This window comes from Camelus ferus, chromosome 6, assembly GCF_009834535.1.
Source record: "Camelus ferus isolate YT-003-E chromosome 6, BCGSAC_Cfer_1.0, whole genome shotgun sequence".
NCBI classification, from domain to species: Eukaryota; Metazoa; Chordata; class Mammalia; order Artiodactyla; family Camelidae; genus Camelus; species Camelus ferus.
Window position 1 is genome coordinate 20,423,657 of NC_045701.1, and position 20,656 is coordinate 20,444,312.

Genomic DNA, 20,656 nt, shown 5'->3' on the forward strand with positions numbered 1-20,656 from the left:
GGCCTCTAGCCCAGGAGCCACATGGCCTTCTGGCTCCATGGCAGCCTCCTGGTCCCACAGACTAGATACCAAGTGCCTGCACAGACCCCGTCCTCCCCAGCCTGACTGCCCGGTTCTGGAGTCCCTCTCCTCTGAGACAAGGGAGCGGGGACCTGGACGGGGCTCAGCTCTGGCCCTGCTGCATGTGGGGCAACCTGCTAGACAGACAGTGTGGCTGCATTCCTCCCTGGAATGAACTTCCCCCATCTTCTCCCAGAGTGAGCCGGCTGCTTTTCTAGCTGCTGCCTCAGCAGTTCCTGGACAGCTTCTGTTGGTTTACGACTAAGCAAGAAAAGTGGGCTCCTGGGCCAGATGCTCCGCAGGAGTTCCATCCATTCAAGGAAAATGTAAATCAGCATGGAAGGTGCTGAGGTTAAGAAATCCAGGACCCCGCTGTTAGCATCCGTGCCCCTGTCCCCCCTGGGCCTCAGAGAGCTGGGCTGCCTATAGTGTGTGAACACAGGGGCAGGACTGCACCCCAGTAATTGATTCACACTTCTTGGCTCCGCATACTCACGCCCCGGTTCTGAGAAGATGAGCTAATGTGGCTATTCCTCTGTGACATTGAAGTGCTTTTACACAGCATCTGCTCCTGAACCTGGTAGACGTTGGCACACACATGCCCTTAGAGGACACAGATAAAGGCCTTCAAGAAATAGAACTGTAAAGTTAAGCTAGAATAGGGGCTGGGATTCCATCCCACCCCCGGCAGGACAACCTGTCCAACCCTCGCCCTCTCCTCTAGGTCCCCCATCCTGGCCAGGCCTTGCCCCGCCCCTGGCCTCTTGTGCTTTTGGACTGCAGGTGCCCACCTCCTGCTGCCCTCCACCTCACCTCTGCCTTCTCGAAGGGCCAGCTCCCCTTTAACTGCTTGTGTCCCAGGAACTAAGAAAGTTGTGAGGGCTCTTGCCCCCTTCAAGACTCACAGAGTTTGCACTTCCAAACTGCCTGCCTCACAGGTAAGCCAGATTGAATAAGGTGAAGCCCAGTGAGTGGGGGGCTTTCCCCATGTTAACCTCTCTGATCAGGAGTCACGTGCCAACGTCCCTGGGATTGATCCCGTGATGGGTTAAAATAATGCTGTTCTCCTGCCCAATATTATGAGGCAGAAAATGCAGTTAACCTTGAATAGTCGAGGTCTGCGGCCCAAGCCTGCTTACCGCTTGCTGCCTTGGTGCCTTCCCTGCAGAAAAGACAAACTGTAGAGAACCAAACAAGGCACTCCAGGAAGGAGTGGGAATATGAATGCTCTCCTACTCTCCTCCTCTCCTCCTCCTCAGCACCTTCCATGCGGATTTACATTTTCCTTGAACGGATGGAACTCCTGCTGAGTGTCTGGCCCAGGAGCCTACTTTTCTTGCTTGATTTTAAGGGACTTGTGAGTCATTCTGGGCACCATATAGAGAGAATTAAAAGGTTGTACCTAGATGCACTATTATTTTGAAATCCGTGTAGATATAATTGTGGTTCATGAAATGAAATGTATTTTTTAAATGGGTGCTTAATAAGTTATTTTGACCCACTAGTGTCTTTGTGAAAGGGATAACCTCTGACCTTTAGCTGGATGTGGGTGACCTGCCTCAGCTCACTTGTCCTGAAGATAAACGTCCCAGGCTTGGAGCCCTGACTCTGCGACTAGGCATCCCCTGTCAGCGTGGGTGCCTGTCTCCCCAGTGCAATCAACGGCACAGCATTCAGCACACAGCACACAGGTTAGCCACAGCGCCTAGGCAACTGCCAACAAAGGGAAAAGGAGCTGGAATTCACTGGACTTTGCCATTCCACCAAGAGAAGACTGGCTGCAGAGAGTATTCTGGCTGCCCCAGACTTAAGGCAGGGAGACTATGGAGAGGGAATCCTAGGACACCGCTGGCATCTGGAAATGCAGGGCCAGGAAGTTGTAAATTCCTAAACTCTTGGCCCTACCAGAGGCTTGTTGTCAGGAACCAACCAGGAGGGTCCACCTGAAGGTGACCCCTCCACCAAGGTGGCCTCTGACCACTCCACCGGCCACAGACATGAGGGCTCCAGTCGAGGGGCAGTGGCAACCCTGTGTGAGAGGTGCCCCTGCAGCTCTCTCAGCTGATTCTGCCTTGTGTTTCTGCTGGGAATTCACACTTCCTTGGATTCTGCTGTAAGGAGGAACCCCATTCCCACCTCTCTCCCCTCCCTCCCTCCAGCCTTGGACACACAGAGAAGGAAGATGCTTCTCTTCATTAGCCTCCAGGGGAGCCTTGTAGCTCAAAACTGTGCATCTACTGCTGGTAAATGGGAGCCCAAGGGAACTATGACTTCATGGTGGGGAGCAAGGGTTTCACCAGATGCTGAGAAATAATGAGAAAAACGTCCATTTTTACTGATATAGATCATGTACAGTAACCTACCTGAAGAGAAAAGCCATGCTTCATTTTTCTTCCCGTGAAATGGGAGAACTCTGAGGCTGGATCTACTCTTTTTAATGCTCTTGCTAGTGAAGAGCCCTACGAGTGTATCTGAGCTGCCAGCCCATGAGAATTAGTTGTTTTAATGGAAAACATTGTTCTTAGTAAAAGTCCCATGTGATTTCTGTACAGAAGCCTGGTTTCCCCATGGCTCCCCTGGGCTCCTGGTAGTATGATTGTTGTATGTATAGAAGCAAATGTCTTCAGCCATTAACACTCACCCCAGGAGGGACAAATTAGGGGTATGCGATTAACAGACACAAACTACTATATATAAAATAGGCAAGCAACAAGGACCTACTGTATAGCACAGGGAATTATACCCATTATCTTGTAATAACCTATAATGAAGTATAATCTGCAAAAGTGCTGAATCACTATGCTGTTCACCTGAAACCAACATAATATTGTAAATCAACAATACTTCAATTTAAAAAAAACCCAGCTCACCCTAGCTGATCACAGTGTAGTAGCCAGCTTGGTGCAAAGTAAAATTTGTAGAGAAAAATATTCTTAATATACAACTGTCTCTTTTTTCATTGACATATAGTTGGTTTACAATGTTGTGTTAGTTTCTGATGTACAGCATAGTGATTCAGTTACACATTTTTATATACATGCTTTTTCATATTCTTTTTCATTATAGGTTATTACAAGACACTGAATATAGTTCCCTATGCTCTACAGTAGGTCCTTGTTGTTTATCCATTTTATATATAGTAGTTTGTATCTGCTGATCCCAAACTCCTGATTTATCCCTCCCTCTCTTCCTCCTCCAGTAACCGTAAGTTTGTTTTCTATGTCTGTGAATCTGTTTCTGTTTTGTAAATAAGTTCATTTGTGTCATTTTTTTTTAGATTCCACATATAAGTGATAGCATATGGTATTTTTCTTTCTTTGTCTGACTTACTTCACTTAGTATGACAATCTTCAGGTCCATCCATGTTGCTGCAAATGGCATTATTTCATTCTTTTTTATGGCTGAGTAGTATTCCATTGTGTGTATATGTATATGTATATATATACACACACACATACACCACATCTTCTTTATCCAGTTATCTGTTAATGGACATTTACATTGCTTTCATGTCTTGGCTATGTAAAGAGTGCTACTGTGAACATTGGGGTGCATGTGTCTTGCAACTATCTCTTAATATTCCATTTCAGTTGCAATGAGAGAGATAACAGAACAGGACATGCTGCTTGGGATAGGGCTAAGCATATTTCCTCTGTTCCCAGAAGAGCCTTGAGAATGAATTTAAGCTCTTCCCACACTCTGGGGCATCAGTGAGGAAAGAGTTAACAGCCCCTGCCCAGCAGGACAGTTGTTGATGGAGTCCTTTGAAAGACTTGGTTTGTGGCCCACCACCCTGATTCCCAGTGTGCTTCATAACAAGTGTCTGTCCGTCTGGAGAGTAGCTCTTTCTGGTGGGAGACCAAAGGGTAGAGGAATGGAGCCCGCTGCCTCAGGATTATGTTGTGAAGGGGAGTGCGGGGCCAGCAGAATGGGGGTGCCCATGGGGCATCACCTGCCTTAGTTGAGCTGTCCATTCGCTCATCCTTCCAATCCTGCAAGGATAAGCGTCTCAAGATACTTGCTGAGAGATCTGATATCCTGCCCTAGTTCTCCTTGAAAAGTGTAGGGTGAGCCCGCAGAAGGGGATGAGGGGAGGTGTAAGCCTTTCGAGGAGGCCTTAAAGATCTGCCCATTCTTGGAGCAGGGCCAGGTCCTTCTATAATTACCCAAGGCCCTGGGCTTTGTCACAGGCGAGGTAACTTGGATTTCATAAGACCACCTTGATTTGGATGCAGAATTAGACACAGACCCACCAGAGATAAGCATCTCAGCTGAGCTGCAGAGACCACTGGGGACAGACCCAGAGATGCTGCCTTGCAGAGCTCTAGCTTTCTGACAGTTTCCTGCAAGTCATTCTCCCCCCTAGCTCATCCCAGATATGCAGGCAAGTCCCTGAAGGAGATGGTTATGGGTTTAGAAGTGGCCTAATTTCCTGACATTTTGTAAAGCCTTTTAGCCTCCCCTCCACCTTCTATTCATTTATTCAACAAATAATTATTGAGGCCGTACCTGCCATATGCCAGGCCCTGTGCTAAATTCTGGGGGAGGGCTCCTGTCCTCATGAAAAGTGTAGTCTAGAAGGGAGCAGATGGTAAATAAGTAATAAACAAATCAACAAGATCATTACAGATTGTGGTCAGTGCTATGAAGGAAACAAATGGGATAAATAAGATAGAAAGTGACAGGGAGGGGCTGTCCTGTAGGGGAAAGACCTCTCCGCAGAAAGGACACTGGAGCTGAAACCTCGGGGCAGGAAGAGCTGGAGGAAGCGCATCCCAGGCAGAGGGACTGCAAGACGCAGGCGCAGGAGAACCTGGGAAGGCTCGGGAACAGGGAGGCCGTGGCCGGAGAGTAGTGAGAAGAATGATTTGGGATGAGTGCAGAGAGGAGGCAGAAGCCAGGTCATGTGGGTCCTGGGAGGCCATGATCAGAGTTTGGATTTTATTCTGAGAGCAAGAGAAACCCCTTGCTGACAGTGTTAAGTGGGCGCGGTAATGGGGTTAAAGATCCCTGTGTGCTCACTGCGCAGTAGAGACTGTGAGGCTTATGTGTATGTGCTGCTAGAGTCACACGACACCCTAAGTGGGGGGACGTCCCCAGAAACAACACCGTGTAAAATATGCTGACAGTGTATTTTCAAAAGAGATGTATGTGCATATAGGCTTGCCCACGTATAAATTAACTACCTTAAGGATATACTGGAGTGGAGGCTATAGCTTAGTGGTAGAGTGTGTGCTTAGCATGCGTGAGGTCCTGGGTTCAATCCCCAGTACCTCCATTTAAAAAAAAAAAAAGGATACACCAGAAGCTGGTCAGGGGTTGCTTCTGGGGAGGGGAACTGAAGCACAGAGTGAGTAGAGTAAAGGAGATTTCCTCTTTGTGGTATATCCTTTTGTATGTCTGGATATTTTACTGTGTGCCGGTATTACTTATTCATTAAAAAAGGACAGTTTGAGTTGTGGTCACCCTGGTCGCCATGCGGAAAGAGGGCGCGCGCAGAGGCAGGAGACCGGTTAGAAGGCTCTGGCCGTGGTCTAGTTGAGAGGTGGCGGTGCTTCACCTGTGAGGTTGGTGATGGAGATGGAGACCAGTGGAAGATTCAGGATCTACTTCAGAGCTGGAGCCGGCTGGACGCAGTGTGCTCCGCACGACAGTCCCGAGGAAAGCTGTGTGCTATAGAGAAGGGAGCTGGGCTTACCGGACTCTGTCTGCCTTCTCTGACGTGGTTGTGGAAGGAAGGGCCCTTGGGCCCCTTCTAGGCGCAGAAAGCCTCAGAATTCCTGGGACTATTGAATCCATCACAATAGGAGGGCATAGTTTTGGGCACATGCCCCTTGCGTATCCTCATGCAATTGTTAAAACAATTTTTAGTGACGATCAAAACAAAGTTACACAGAGAAGCCTGCTTCTTTCTCAATGCAGCTTCCCTTCTTTGCAGAGAGATGCCAAAGGCCAGTACCTGTTTGACCTTCTTTGCCACCACCTGAACCTACTTGAGAAAGACTATTTTGGAATCCGCTTTGTGGACCCTGATAAACAGCGGGTAAGTCAATATTCAAAGCGCAAATGCAGGGGAGAGGGTTGGCCAGTAAGCCTGAAGCCCTGAACTGTTGCTCATGTTCAGAGTCCAGCCTTGAGAGTCAGGGACCAACCAGACCCTGCAGTTGGGAGTCATCTCTTCACGTCACACGGGGGGACCTGGAAGACACCGCGGCAGAGCTCACCTGGTGTGGCCTGTCATTTTTTAGATGTTGAGATGGCAGCCTAGAGACCAGAAGTGATTTGCCCAGAGCTGCCCAGTCAGAGGCAGGGCAGCTGGGCTTGTGTGGTGGCCTCTGGGCCCAGGTCACAGGCTGGGGCTCTCCTGCCCTCCTCTGGTACATGGGTGGACTCTCACTGTTCTGGTGAGGCGGGGGGGGCCTCACCTAAGCGCCACGACAGCCCAATCCGGGCAAGACAGAGATGGAGGTGAACTGACGTGGGCCTTCAGTCCTTACAAATCCTGCAATTTTTGTTCTGTGCTACACAGCATGGGCAACTCTCTGGATGCAAGGCACTGACAAGGACTGTGATACTCCAGACAGATAGGGGAACAATCTATTATTCCCAGGCCCCTGCTTCATCTCCTCTGAACGTCTCCTCCTGCCCTGGCCCAGCCAGATGATGCTGTGGCTCTCCACCCCCCAAGTCCTCTCCCTCTTCAGAGCTTTCGCCTGTACAGTTCTCCTCTGGAACATGGCTTCCCCTGGGCTCACTTCTCTACTGGCTAACTCCTTCCCACATGTAAGGTCTCAGCTCAGACTTTTACTTCTTCCAGGAAGCCTCTCCTGACCCCCACTCTGAGTGATGTGCCCTGTACTACCCCTCTTGGAGCACTTACTACTCCACGCTGTGATCACCTGTTTGATTACATGGCTTCCCGGCAAAAACAAAATTCCGTGAGGGCATGGACCTCATCTCATTCATCACTGTAGCCCATGGAACCAGCACGGGGCCTGGAATGCAGTGGATGTTCAATAACTATTTGCTGAAGGAGTGGTGAGGGGGTGAGTGAGTGGTATACTCGTAGTGCCATGTTCCTCCCCTCCACTTGCCCAGCTACCCTGCTGGCCGACACCTGCAGTTTCTATAACAGCAGTCCATCAGCCTTTGCTCGGTGTGGAGATGTTCTCGATGGCATCACTACTGAAGTGGGAAAGTGTGCAGAAGCATTCAGGCCTCAATGTCTCCCTTCCCTACACCCCAGCCACCGCCCACCACCACCCCAGCCAGTACCACCCTCCAAAAACATTCTCACCACCAGTCCCAGAGGGCCCCCCTTTCATGGGCCTGCAGTCTCTCTCACAGCTCCAAACATGGGCTTCATCTCTGTCACCGCTGGGGACCTTGGAGCCCCGGAGGGCACAGCCTCCCAGTAGTGCCCAGGCCACAGGTGTCACCCTCACCACGCCAGAGCAGTGATGGGGAGGATGTGAGCACTGGGTCAGACAGGTGGTGTTTTCTTCTCTGATGCTCTGAGCCACTGTCTCCAGGTCACATTTAGGAGTTTATGCTGAACACATGAGCTGAAGGAAAAGACTCGAAACCTGTATCTGTTTTCTGTGACAGGTCTTGGCCCCATGTGGCTGACATGTTTCATTCCTCCTGGCTGAGCAGAATTTTGAGGATCATGAGTGTCTGAAAAGTAGTGTCCAGGTCATCCCCTCACCTTATAAAGGCCCCACTGTCTTGACATTAATACTGTCCTTGACTCTGAACCAAAGGGTAAGACCTCAAAAGTGCCATCACACCAGGAGGCTGTGTGCCCTCACACACTCTGGGGGTCCATTCACTCTGTAATGATGGACTGTTTTACAAAGAGGTTTTTTGTTTGTTTTTGATCTGAGCTGTTTTCTCCTTAAGATGGAAGGCCAGTTACCCCAAGGTCTCTTCATCTCCCGGAGACAGTGGCGTGTGAAGAAAAAAGGCTAAATGTGTCCTGTTCATTGTTTTTTAGCTAGATCGGAATGTGCCTGAGGAGGGTAAGAGAGTATGTGGAGGTGATAAAGATTAAAAGTAGAAGGAGACAGAGAAATAAGGAAGTGGGGAAAAGGAGAAACCAACTTTCAGGGAGCGGCTCCCGTGTGCCGGCTCTGCACTGGGCACCAGCCTAGACCTCCCAGCCACGTACACAGTGAGCACCGAGGTGTGTCAGGCACGAAACTAAGAGCTTCCTGTACGTTCTTCAGTCCTTTCCACGAATGAGATGTGTGTCACAGTCATACTCTCCACTGCCCAGGGGAGTAAACAGACAGGTTACATGAGTGGCCCAAGGCAAGTGGCAAAGCCTGCCTCCTGCTCAGACCTGCTGACGCCAGAGCCTGTGTGGTGTCTGGGATTCCATGCGGAATTCGTACCCCGTAGCCTCTGAAGGTGTGTGACTCTGTGCCTTTATTGAGGGCTGAAGGAGAGCAGGGAGGCTCAAGAGGGTACTTGGGAGTTATGTGGGGAAGTGGACCCGTGAAGAATCGGCACCCTGGATCTACTGATCATGGTGCAGATGGAGGAGAGGAGCCAGGGAGCACCCTGCCCCCCCTGATGTGAGGCCCTAAAATAAACCTCCTCCCCTGAGCACCAGGGCGGCAGAACCCAGCGCTCACATCCTTCCCATCACTGCTTACTCTGTAGGGGTCTCCATGGGGCCTGGGAGTCCTCTGATCTCTCCTGGAGGAGCTGCCCTCACCCCCTCCCCTGTTCCTGCTTCAGGCCCGGGGCTCAGACCACCCTTGGCCTCTCCTTCCCAGCCTTTCAAGCCCCCAGAGTCTAAAGATTGGCTTGTTCACCCCAATACAGGAGGGAACTCCCCCTCTCTGAATCTTCTTTTTCCTCTTCTCCCAACCACTCCTCCCCAATCCAGTGTTACCAGTTTGCTAGTGATTCTGGGACCCAGATTTAGCCAGATGGCTGTAAAATGTAACTGGCCATCACTGTATTTTGGGGATCCTGTCAAGATTTTTCTCCCAGACCCTTTGAGTCTCTTGCACAAGCTTCCCACTGCCCTCCCACCTGCTCCGTGTCTCCTCCAGCCTCCCTTCTTTCTTATCCGCTCAGTCCAGGACAAACTCCTCTTCTCTCCCAGCTGCCCAAGGGGAATAGCCTTTTGTCATTCAGCTCCCTCTGCCTTCTTTGGATAATGGATCTGTCATTCCTCTTAGTTTCTGTCTTCCTTTGTCTATTTATTTTAATCTATCAACCCACTGCCTCAGGGCATTCTGTTTACTGAGTCCCAGACACTTGCACATTCTCCCCCACTGTCCCCAGTTCCGGTGCGTTCTGAACAGACAGGCCTCCTTCGCCCCCACAGGTTCAGCCCAGAACCCCAGTTGTTTCCATGCAATTTCATCTCTTGCCTTTGCATCCCTGTGAAGCCAAGCCGCGGTGGGCCGTGTAATGTGAGAAGGACCTCTTAACCACATTGAGTGGCTATAATGAGTTGCCAGCCTCCTGGGAACTCAGATCAGAGGAAGCAAGAGAGCAGAATGTCAGCCCAGATTATCCATGTGGAGCTGACGGAAGAGCTGGCTCTTCGTGGGTCCATTAACTGCGTGACCCATGGCCTAGCCCAGAAGGTGAGAGCTGGGCATCGAGGGAGGCCAGGATGCCGTCTGCGTGGCCTTGGCTGCTTTCCTGCCAGAGGGAGGACTCTGCCAAGATGAATGGAAGTAGCCAGGAAAGAGGGAGGTGTGGTCCTGGTTCCTTCATCCATTCTGCAGCTGCATATTGAACACTGAGCTGGGTACTGGTGATACAGTGGTAAACTAGACAGTTTTCTGCCCTCCCAGAGCTTATCACTAATGGTTTTAAGCTAATTCCAGATAATCAAACCCCAAATAACAGCAATTCTAGCTCTCTGCAAATTGTCAAGGTTCTTGATTAGCATAAAAGCAGCACACATCAGTAATACACTTTATAAAGCATCCATGTACGACTGGGAAACTGACATAGGATGGTCTCATTGCTTCCTTTCCCAAATGTGAGTACCATGGGGAAAAATGTGTTGCTACTATGTCCTGCCTCTGTGAAAATCCAGGGAAAACAGGATACTATTCCACACGTTGGTTGTGGTTAGTTGTCTTAAGAGACTTAGACTTTAAACATCCCTGGATGCCAAGGAATCCTGAGTACAGATTCCCTAACACGAGGGTTGGCAGTATGTTACTCAAAGAAAGATGAAATATACACCAGCCGTCCCTGTCTTGTCACCATTTACGAAATTCCACTTGTCAGTGCTTTCTAGAGCTGCTACCCTGAGCCTCTGCGTGTCCTTGTGTCCCCCAGGCCCCGCCGCCTAACACAGACACACACAGCCCCTTAGAAGGAGCACTTCTCTACTCAGCCAGGTGGGCTCTGTCCCCATCACACATACTTGCATTCACTCTACCTACTGGGAGGCCAGAAACCTGGCTTGGAACTTTGGCACTCTCCTTTAGAAGGCAGCATTGCCAGGGGAGCCCAGAAATGGCATCTGAAGCTGGAACTCTTCCCTCTTCACAGCTGGTTCCTGGGGAGCTTATTTCAGAAAATCGCATCCCTCTTTACTCTCCAAGCCTCCACAGCACAAGGTTTTGGACTGCGTACTCCCTGGGCTACAATCTGTCTAGTTATTTAAATTGGATAAAACAAGTTATATCTGACACTGCTTCTCATTAGGGTTTTCTTGTTCTGTGTTCTCTGTTTCAGCACTGGTTGGAGTTTACAAAGTCGGTGGTGAAGCAACTGAGATGTAAGTACTCTCTGTGAAAAGACGGAAGCCTCGCCCCTGGGGAGGGTGGGATGGAACCTCCCACATGTAGTGAGTTTTGGTCATTTTCCACCCTTCTGAGTGTAAGTTGTCCCTAAACGTTGGAGGATTTTCTTCTGATGGTTCAGGGGCCTGTACATCCCGGTGGGGAGGGGAGCCCAGTCATCTTCCTGGGGAGGGGGTCTTTCCTAATGGCATCTCTTTTTCTTCGCAGCCCAGCCTCCGTTCACCATGTGTTTCCGTGTGAAGTTTTACCCTGCAGACCCTGCTGCCTTGAAAGAAGAAATAACCAGGTAAGGCTAAGCATGCTTCCCTCAGCAACTCATACCTGCTGGAGAGGTAGGAAAGAGGGACTGTACCTCCTGGATCCTCTATTTTGGAAGCTCCTAACTCTGATAGGCAAGGAGTTCTCCTTAAATATAATCTTACCTCTGTGTTTCACTTCCATATGCTCTCTTTGCTCACTCTTTGCTTTTATTGCAGCAGAGTGAGTTTCTTTCCTTCAGAAAATGTGAATACTTCATCTCAAACCGGTCCTGTGCAAAGGGATCTGGGGTGATGAATTAATCAAGAGCATTTTTACTTTTACTGATGATGTGGTTGCCAGGGATATTTTTGGAGAGGGCTGTGTTGCTGCTTATTTTGGGAGCTGAAAGTTGGAATACACACTCCAGTAGCCTAAGGTACTGTGCTTGGGAAATGCCAAAGCAGGTCTGTGAAAAACAAGCTGGGACGCACTGAAGGTTTTCAGTCCAAGTGGGTGACCTCCAGTGTGTGGATGGATCAGGCCCAGGATAAACTCTTCATTGTGGGGATCGTGTTCCGTGGCGGGCAGACAGCTGCGTGGAGTGAATCCTGTCTCATCCCACACCACTTGAGGATGAGAAGGAACCTCTCTGCACACATCGTCCTGCAAGAGGGTCAATGAATGGAAGCCTCAAAGCTTCCCCAGGATTTTGTATATCTGAGCCAAATTCACTCTAAAAGCCTTGCCTCAGAGATTCAGGGGCTCTTTGAAATAGGGATCCTTAATTTTTATATTAGAAGGCTCTCATCTGACATTAGCAGAACCCTGATGCTACCTTGTAAAGGGTGGTGCCCTCGGGGAAGAGGTGATGCTCGGGAATCCTAGAGCCTAGGAGGAGCCAGCTGGGCCAGCTCCACCCTCTCCCTAAAACCTTCGAGACAGGTTTAGGCTGGGACGAGGACATCACTATCATGGAGACTGCTTGTCCTCTGAGAGCTGCTTCTAGATCCTGAACGGCTTGGGAAAATCCCAAAGAATGCGGAATTATACTCACTTCTGTTTTGAAGAGCATGCCATTAGCTTTCTGTCAGAGAAGAGGGGTAAACGTTTCCCTGAGGAGGAAATTGAGGAAACGGGGAGAGAAGAGGGCATGAAGCAGGAATGAGGCGTGCACAGGAAGCAGAGCGGGAAGGTAGGAAAAGGGCTTCTCCACGTGGCCTCGTGGAGGTTGAGGAGAGTCTCGTGAAGGATCAGGAAGGATCTGGTAGGCCGCCTCCCCCGGTGCTCGGGGCGGTGCACACCCACCCCCCCACGTGAAAGCACTGAGGACAGTAAAGACCTCAAGCTCTTTACCAGGCATGGAAGTGGCTGTGGCTCCCACTTTGCTCCCGAAAACCAAGTTCATCCATATCAAAGAGCAGTCCTGTAGCTTTAGGCAGGAGAGTGAGGGTGGAACCACTGTGTGTAACAACTTAAACAGAGAGGAGTGTTTCGCAAAGCCCGAGCCTGCCCTGCTCATGACTTCCAGAGTGTTTGCCACAGCTCCGAGCCCGCCCCTTCCTCCTTGCTCCCCACCCCATTGCCTCCCCCCCCCGCCCTACCCCTCAAAAGAGGTGACAATGCCAGGGCAGACCCAGAAGCCCACGCTCTGTCCACACGGCAGGGCAGATTTAACACATCTTTGTTGAGAGCCTAGCACCTCACCTGACACCTCCCATCAGGATCACCTGGTGTCCACCTCGCTGGACCAACCCTGAGGATGAGAGGGATCGGTCTAACAACTCAGTGAGCTGCCAGTGAGAGCGCGACAGACACGTGGCTTTCTGATCTGACTGAAGGACAAAAATATTCAGTTATATTGGCCCTTAGGAGGAGCTCCTAATACAGTTTTCTAAAGCAAATGCCACTGCATCACAGTAACGTACAGACCCTCCTACCCAAGAAGCAGCATAGACCTGGGGGCTCAGCTAGTGCTTCTGTTACTTCTCGGCTATGTGGCCTCGGACATAAAATACTTAATTGCTCTGACCTTCAGATCCCTTATTTATAGAATGAGGATAGTAATAGTACTCATAGCATTGCTGGTAGGATGAACCACTACACAGTCTCGTGCTTCTCAGTACACCCCCCAGCGAGCCTGGTGCTGAGCAGACTCGCTGTCTGTTTGCTGCCATGTTGCTCACATGGTCCGTGGACCCCCAGGGCTCTGCATGGGGCACGAGTACAGTTAGCGCTGGCTTTTCTCCTATGTTTATGTGCTAGTCCCCACTCCTCTTCTGTCCTAGCTCAAGTCCCAACGCCAGCAGCTAACGTTTGAGGACTGAGAAAGCCATGGTCAGGCCTCTCTCTGAGTGACTGCCAAGCACTGATCTCCTGCCCCTTCCACACCCATCTGCGCCCACCATCCTTGACAGTTTTCCCCTTGCTCTGCACCTCACCAGCCTTCCTTCCCTCAAGTGCATTTCCCAAGTGTTGTCAGGTGTGTGAACCTCAGGGCGCCGCGGTCTAATGTGGCATCTCTGTGCCTCACCCTCCCTGCGGCGTTCTTTGGAGGCCTTGAACTTAGCTGCATCTCCCTCCTCATTCACATCTCTGCTGATCTGAAAAGACTGGGTACCTGCCCCAGCCTCACTCCACACCCGTAATTCATTCCTGGCTTAGAGCCCTCCACCCCACCTTCCTGCCAAACTAATTTAGCTGTCAGTGTTTTTTCCTAGCAGTATTGGTCCTAAATTTCCCCGCTGTCTCAGCTATTCCCACAAAGGCAGGCTGAGAGGAGGGTAGGAAGTAGAGAGTAAAGAACTGGGCTTCAATTTATCTCTTGGACTCTTCCCAGATGATAAATTTAGTTGCCAAATCCTGATTAATCTCTTTTGTCATTTTTTTAAAAGTAATAAATAGATTTTCTTGTCTGAGCTAGAGACAAGGCAGAGAAAATGGGGACTAGGCACCCGATTTAGCTTTTAACAAGGGCTGCAGGTGTTCGAACTCGTTGAAAGATCAAGTAATAGACGGAAACTGACTGCAAACGGGGCCCCACCTTCCAAGGAAGCAAACTGCCTGACACATGTTTGAGCAGGTGCTCAAAAAAATGTTAATAGACTTTTTAGGTCATTTATTTTAAAGAAATGTTAATAGAGTTTTCAGGTAATTTATTCCTTCAGTGAACATCACTTGAGCCGAGCTTAGGCTAAGATAGGTTGGCAGACTTTTTCTGTAAAGGGCCATATAGGAAGTATTTTAGGCTTCGTGGCCATATGGTCTCTGTCACAGCTACTCTGTTCCACCATTGTAACGTGAAAACAGACAATACATAAATGAAGGAGCATGGCTGTATTCCAACAAAATTTTATTTTCTCTCATTGGAAATTCTGGTGGCAGACCATAGGTTGCCAGTCCTGGGCAAAGGAATCAAAAAGACCTGGGTTCAAATCCTAGGTCCTTCTTTAACTACCTGTGGGACAAGGCAGGCCACAATCTCTCTAGTCATTCCGCTTCCTCATCTACGAGGCAGGGATAAAAAACAGTAGTCGCCTCATAGAGTTGCCGTGAGGACAAAATGAAAGAGTGTGCTTCCAACAGCACAGTGGGCAGCACACAACGTGCCCTCAGTAAATCGCTGCTGTAATTGTTTTGTCATTATTTTGTCTTCTGTCTCTCCCCACTGGAGTATAAGCTCCATAAGGGTAGGAACTCTGTTTTTTTCTCTGTGTATCCCCAGCACCTGTGGCAGTGCTTGGCACGTGTATGCTCAGAACTGGTTGGATGAGTGGGTGGGTGAGTGGATAGACGGGTGGATGGATGGGTAGGGGGATGGGTGGGTGGGAGAGAGGGTGTCTGGGTGAGCTAGATACAAGATGTATAGGCTCTCTAGAAGAATATTAAAAGTAAATAAAACATAATTTCTGACTCCAGTGAGCCTGCAGTCTGGCATGAGGGAGGAAGACATACTAAACATGATCATAGTTAGAAAGAAGGATGGGAGAAAATAGAGGAAGCCAGGGGCAAAGAATATAATGAAGGGAAGGCAGGGCCAAAGGATCTTCTGGAAGAAGCTCTTCAGGAGCCGCCAGTGCTTTCCAGTGTTCAGAACCTTTACCGTGGAACTATCTCTAGATTCATCCCCAGCCTCTGATATCAGAAAGCACAGCGCCCAAGCCAGAACCTTGGAGAGATGCACACGTTCTGGAAAAACTCACACCCAAGCCAGAACCTTGGAGAGATGCACACGTTCTGGAAAAACTCAACTTCTCCTCGGCTGAATTTTAGGCTGTCACACATTCTGCCTTTGGGTGGTCCTGATTCACTCCTCCATCAGTTTAGGACAACCTGGCATTTAAACAAAAATGGAGGCGAGGCAAAGCCTGTTTGAGGCCAGGGGATCGGCAGAGTTTCACCGAAAAAAAAGTATCGTAAGGAGCCAGCTTGTTGCCTTAAATCTGGTCTTAAGCTGATTTCTCTTTGTGTTCCAATGAGGACTTCTCCCTGAGGACAGAGTTCTCCTGACTCTGTGTAGGACCCTTCTTTTCCTCTCAGCTCACTGAACCACCATGGGGGTAGAAACAGCACCAGGCCCTGAGTCATGACTTCCTTGATACAGATCACTGTGTCACCTCAGATGAGACCCTCTGCCTCTCTGGACCTCTACTTCCTCAGCTGTCAGATGTGAGAATTAGGCTCTGTGACTCCTACTATGAGGGTCTGAGGTTGGGCACCCCACCCAGCCTGCTCACGACGAGCTAGCCATGCTGGGCGGCCCCAGCAGGCTGACCCCTTGCCTTACAACACAGGGGCCCTGGTGGCAGTGCCGCAGGTGACAAGATCGTCCTCCTGAGGCCCTTGTGTGGCAAGGAGAACGCACCAGGGTCTCATGGGGACAGGTCTAAGGATGCTGTGCGTCACGTGGGAGACATTTCCATGGCCAGCAACACTGAGTCACTGGTTACCTCCTTAGATGAACAAAACACAAAACTTGATGGAAGCTGCTGTGGCAGGAAAGGGAGGGGGGACCCCTAGTGCAGCTCTCTCCCTTGAGGCTGTCAGTTGATTCTTTCCTGAGCTCATGTCGTCTTGTCCTCTAAAGACTGGGCTTTGTTTCTTGAGGATGTTGACTCCCCCCACCCCATCCCCGCAGTTGCTGCTCTGTGGCCTGACCATGTTCTCACGTCTTAGCCTTGACCTCCCTGTGGCTGTCCTACCTTCAGAAGTCTGAAGACGCCCCGCACAGCAGTGGAAAGCCTTGTTTCCTTTCCAGCTCCCCTGAGGCACCTGTCATGCACCCGTCATGGTTCTGTGTGAGGAGGAACATGTCCCCCTTGGGGAACAAATCAGAAGCTCTAGAGGAGCCTTTTCAAAGCCAGGACCACCCATACAGACTCTGACGTGTTCCCAGGGGGGGTGCTCTCCTTACCACATTGAGAATCACTGCCCGGAGCCTTGTTGTCCCTTTGAAATATCTCCTTTACTCCAGTGTGTGCTGTCCCTGAGTTCTGGACACAGACAAGCAGGTGCGGGAGGCATGATGCGTGAACACAGGCCCAGGGAGTGATTGGTGAGTCAGGGGCAAAAGCTTTGGAGGTGGGAGCTGGAGCAGTGAGGGGCAGAGAAGCGCTCCCCCACCCTCTCTTCCATTTCACTGTGGGGAGCAGAGTGAAGACAAACTTGATTCTGGATTCATAGATCCACCTTAATTACTATTCACTCTGCATGATGTCTTTTTCCTTCAGTTTTCCTTGGCAAACGCTGGGGCTGAGTTGGGGTTGGGGGAGGGTGCTTGGGGTAAGGAGGGGAGTTCCTATTAACTTCCAGACTCCAGCGCTCACCTTCCCTTCAGCTTGAGGAGGGCAGTCCATCCTGACGTGGTTAGAAGGATACTTCCGAATTTTCTTTCGACGGTGCTTCATACACTTTAATCTATATACAGATCACCTGGGGATCTTGTTAAAATGATTCAGTAGCTCTCAGATGGGCCTAATTCTCCATTTCCAGCAAGCTCCCACGTGACGCTGATACCCTTTTATGTGGGCCACGCTCTGAGTAGCAAGGCCTCAGGAGAGAAGAAGGTTTGGCTGCTCCCTCATTTCTCTTTAACAACTTGAATCACCAGGCTTAAGGCTCTGAGAGTCACCAGCTGGTACCCCCATCACCCCAGAAGTCGCCTTGTCAGTGGTCCTCTCTCTTTTGAGCATTTTCACATGATCCCGTGGGCATGGAATCCTCTGTTTTATTCTTCAGCCTGAAGACAGAAGCAATGGAAACCTCTTAGTTGTCCAGAGAGAACCCAATTTCTTTTTGGTTCAGGCTGATGGAATTTAAGGGAGTTTTACTATATTCCCATTACTCCTGTGGGGATGCTGTAGCTATCCATGGCTGTTCAACAAAATGCCACAAAACTTAACTTACGATGACAAGTATGTATCGTCTGTCAGTGTCTGTGGGTCAGGAATTCAGGAGTGGCTTAGCTGGGTGGCTCTGGCTCAGGGTCTCTCCTGGGGCTGCAGCCAAAGGCTGGACCTGAGGATTTGCTTCCAAGATGGTGTACTCGCATGGCTGTTGGCAGAAAGCTTCAGTTCCTTGCTAGCTGCTGGCAAAAGGCCTTGGTTCCTCGCCACATCGACCTTTCTGCAGAGCTGCTTAAGTGTCCTCCAGCAGACTGAGTGACCCAAGAGGAAGAGAGAACAAGGAGGAAGCTGCAGCGACATTATGACCTCGTCACACTCAAACGGACAGAATTAAGCTCTACTTCCGGAAATGAGGCATATCGAGGAATTTGTGGCCATATTTTTAAACCACCAGATGCCTCCTGGCCAAGGAGCCTCTGTGACTCACTTAGGGGTTTCTACCCTCTGGTCTTTGCTCCTCTTGGGGCACCTGTGAAGTTATGAGCATCCAAGACCCCATTCCTTGTAAAGACATTTCAAATGGAAAGTTGGTAATTCCATTCCACGGCGACAGGGTGTCCCCACCTCCTTGTGAAACTATGAAGCAGTTACAGAGCAGAGAGGCTGGTGTAACACGGCAATGACGAGCCAGCCCTGGGAGCCTAACCGTCCTGAGGTGGAATCCTGGCTGTGTCGCCTACCAGTTGCCATAAACCCGTGAGAAAACCACGTCAGCCCCAGTTTCTTTATCTTAAAAAAGGGGGGGATAATAACAGTACCTATCTCCAAGCAGTATGTGAGAATTAGAGGAGACGGGCTTGAAAAGCATGTAACACCCAGCCTGGCAGGTAGTCACACGTCCTCTCCTAGTAGCTGTGGTTCCTGACAGCCGCCTTCCACCTGAGGGGGGAGCTGCCCGTAATCAAAGAAAGACTAGACACAAGTTTCCCTGTTTTTTCGCCGATGCCTCTTCCTACACCTTATTCAAATTCTAAGCAGCCTGGTTGACCTCAGCCAATAATGAGGGCCGTTCCACACGTTCTCTTGGCAAGACGAGGCAGCACTCTTCCCGGTGCCAGTTCCTTCCCCCGCCTCCCGCTCTTACCAGGCAGCGCCAGCCAGAGCCCGAGGCAGAGAGGGGCCCCATCAGCCCTTCTCTTGAGGTTTCCTTTTTGACCTGGGCTGGCTCCTTCCAAAGCCCCGCACTGGGCAAGGGTGGGGACAAATGCATTTAACCAGAAAGTGCTCTTTCTGCTTTGAGCTGCAGGTGGAAACCGACAGGTTGTTTTGAATTGAACCTCGCATCAGTTCAGGGCCAAAGTGCTTGAAAGAGTCGTCAGGGATATGGAAAATGTATTTGTTCCGTAATATGTTTTGAGATTCTTGTTTTAATGGAGTAAAAGTGTCCTGACAAAGATTTTGATAGGCTTATGTTACATATTTATGTCTTTAAAGCAATCAAATAAATCCTTTTATAGTTCATTCTCTGTTTTCTCTGCAGGTACTTAGTCTTCCTACAGATCAAAAGGGATCTCTACCACGGCCGCCTCCTCTGTAAAACATCAGATGCTGCCTTGTTAGCAGCCTATATCCTTCAAGGTAATGACTTTTGACAGGGTAAATTTGCTTTTCATGCTAAACCCTGATTACATTATTTCGGTTACCACAGATGACTACTTCTTGGATGGAAACAGTATCTAACGAAGTAGAATCTGAGTTAAAGGACTTTCTTTGCCTGGGCTGCCTGGACCCAGGAAGCTCTGACCACTGAACCTTAAATTGTACCGACCATCTTCCTGGCAGCCCCTGCACATCATTCAGACCGTGTTTGGGGGTTTTCCCTGCACCCTTGGTTGATAAAGTTACCGAGACTCTGGAGAGTGATCCAAATCAGTTTTTTCCTCTCCTTTCATACAAATCTCAAAGACCTGAAACATCTTGGAATTCTGGTACTTACTTCAGAGACCTTTCCGTTAAGAGTGCTCAAGGTTGAAAATGTTTGCAAGTAACAAACCCATTTTCTAACATGCAAATGAACTAGAGTTGGGTCTGTACCCAGCTGATAGCCAAACTGGCTTTTTTTGTGTGAAACAGTGGGAAAGGTATGCACTTTTCTTACAGGATCCCTCCTCCTCTCATGAAATGCAGGGGACCTCTAGATGCCACTTCCTAGACTTCTCTTAGTCCTTGGCCTGAAACTGTCACTGGATTATTTTGGACCATAGCACGAAAATCATGAAGTTTCTATCAAAGGATCTGAACTCTTAATCAGAAATCTGTGAGCTCCAGGAAGCTACTTTGTGAACAGAACCTGAAAAATGCTTGCCAATAAGAAACTAAGAAAGTTCTTCTGGCAAGAGAATTATTACAGCTGCATTAAGAATGTAAAAGTCAACCCACCACAACTTTGACTTCTGAGACTCCTGTTTTAACAAATCACTTAAGCAGGAAGTCTAGAAGGTGCTTGCCAACTCTAAGGTACCCAAATTTACCCCTTTCATTTTTAAAGGAAAACCTGGTTCCACCTCAGTGAAATTTTAAACTCTAGTCTTTCCTTCAGTTTTACCTTGACATCCATATTGAAATTTTTTTTTTAATTTAAAGAAGTCATTGATGCCCAACATTCATGTTTCCCACTTGGAGCTTATTAATAAAATTATAATAAATGACCTCATGGTCGAAGTCACTCCAGACTTTAAGCCCAGGGAAGCCCTTAGTCTCTTGCTTGAGTAACAGAAATTCCTGAGTGATTTGGAAGGCACAGTGAGGAGACTGAGGCCACAGAACAATATTCAGTTGTGTTTTTTACTCCCCCCATCAAGACTTCTCTGCCCTGGTTGTGGTTCTCACTAGGGAAGGAGAAAAGATAACCACAGAGCAGCTGAGCTTCTTAATGTACTTCCTCCCAGCATGGCTGTGATGTTCCCTGTGGGATGCTGCCAGTGGAGAAGGCTGGGTCCCGGCTGGGGAACATCTCGTTGAGAGGACCATGGGAGCTCAGCTGCTCTGGGAATGGACTCTGTGAATTTGCAGAAGTAGAGAGCCCCACCTCCGCAGGGAACTGAGAAGTCAGTGCTGGGACCTGGGGTTCCGATCTCAGGGGCACGCTCTGGTTAGATCCAGTCTTCCCATGCTGCAGTCCTCTCCAAGGAGCCTGGGACCCAGTCAGCTGTCAGTGAAAAGTTATTC

At 49.5% G+C, this 20,656-nt stretch overlaps 1 protein-coding gene across 4 annotated transcripts in view; it reads left to right on the plus strand.

The window, feature by feature from the left end:
- The window catches only part of FRMD5 (FERM domain containing 5), a 275,892-nt gene that overhangs the window by 221,257 nt on the left and 33,979 nt on the right, over window positions 1-20,656 (plus strand). For all 4 annotated transcript variants that reach the window (XM_032481330.1, XM_032481332.1, XM_032481331.1 and 1 more), the window contains exons 2-5: window positions 5,999-6,103; window positions 10,780-10,822; window positions 11,055-11,133; window positions 18,969-19,066. In XM_032481330.1, coding sequence (XP_032337221.1) covers window positions 5,999-6,103; window positions 10,780-10,822; window positions 11,055-11,133; window positions 18,969-19,066 — 325 coding nt within the window. The remainder of the gene's footprint in view (window positions 1-5,998; window positions 6,104-10,779; window positions 10,823-11,054; window positions 11,134-18,968; window positions 19,067-20,656) is intronic.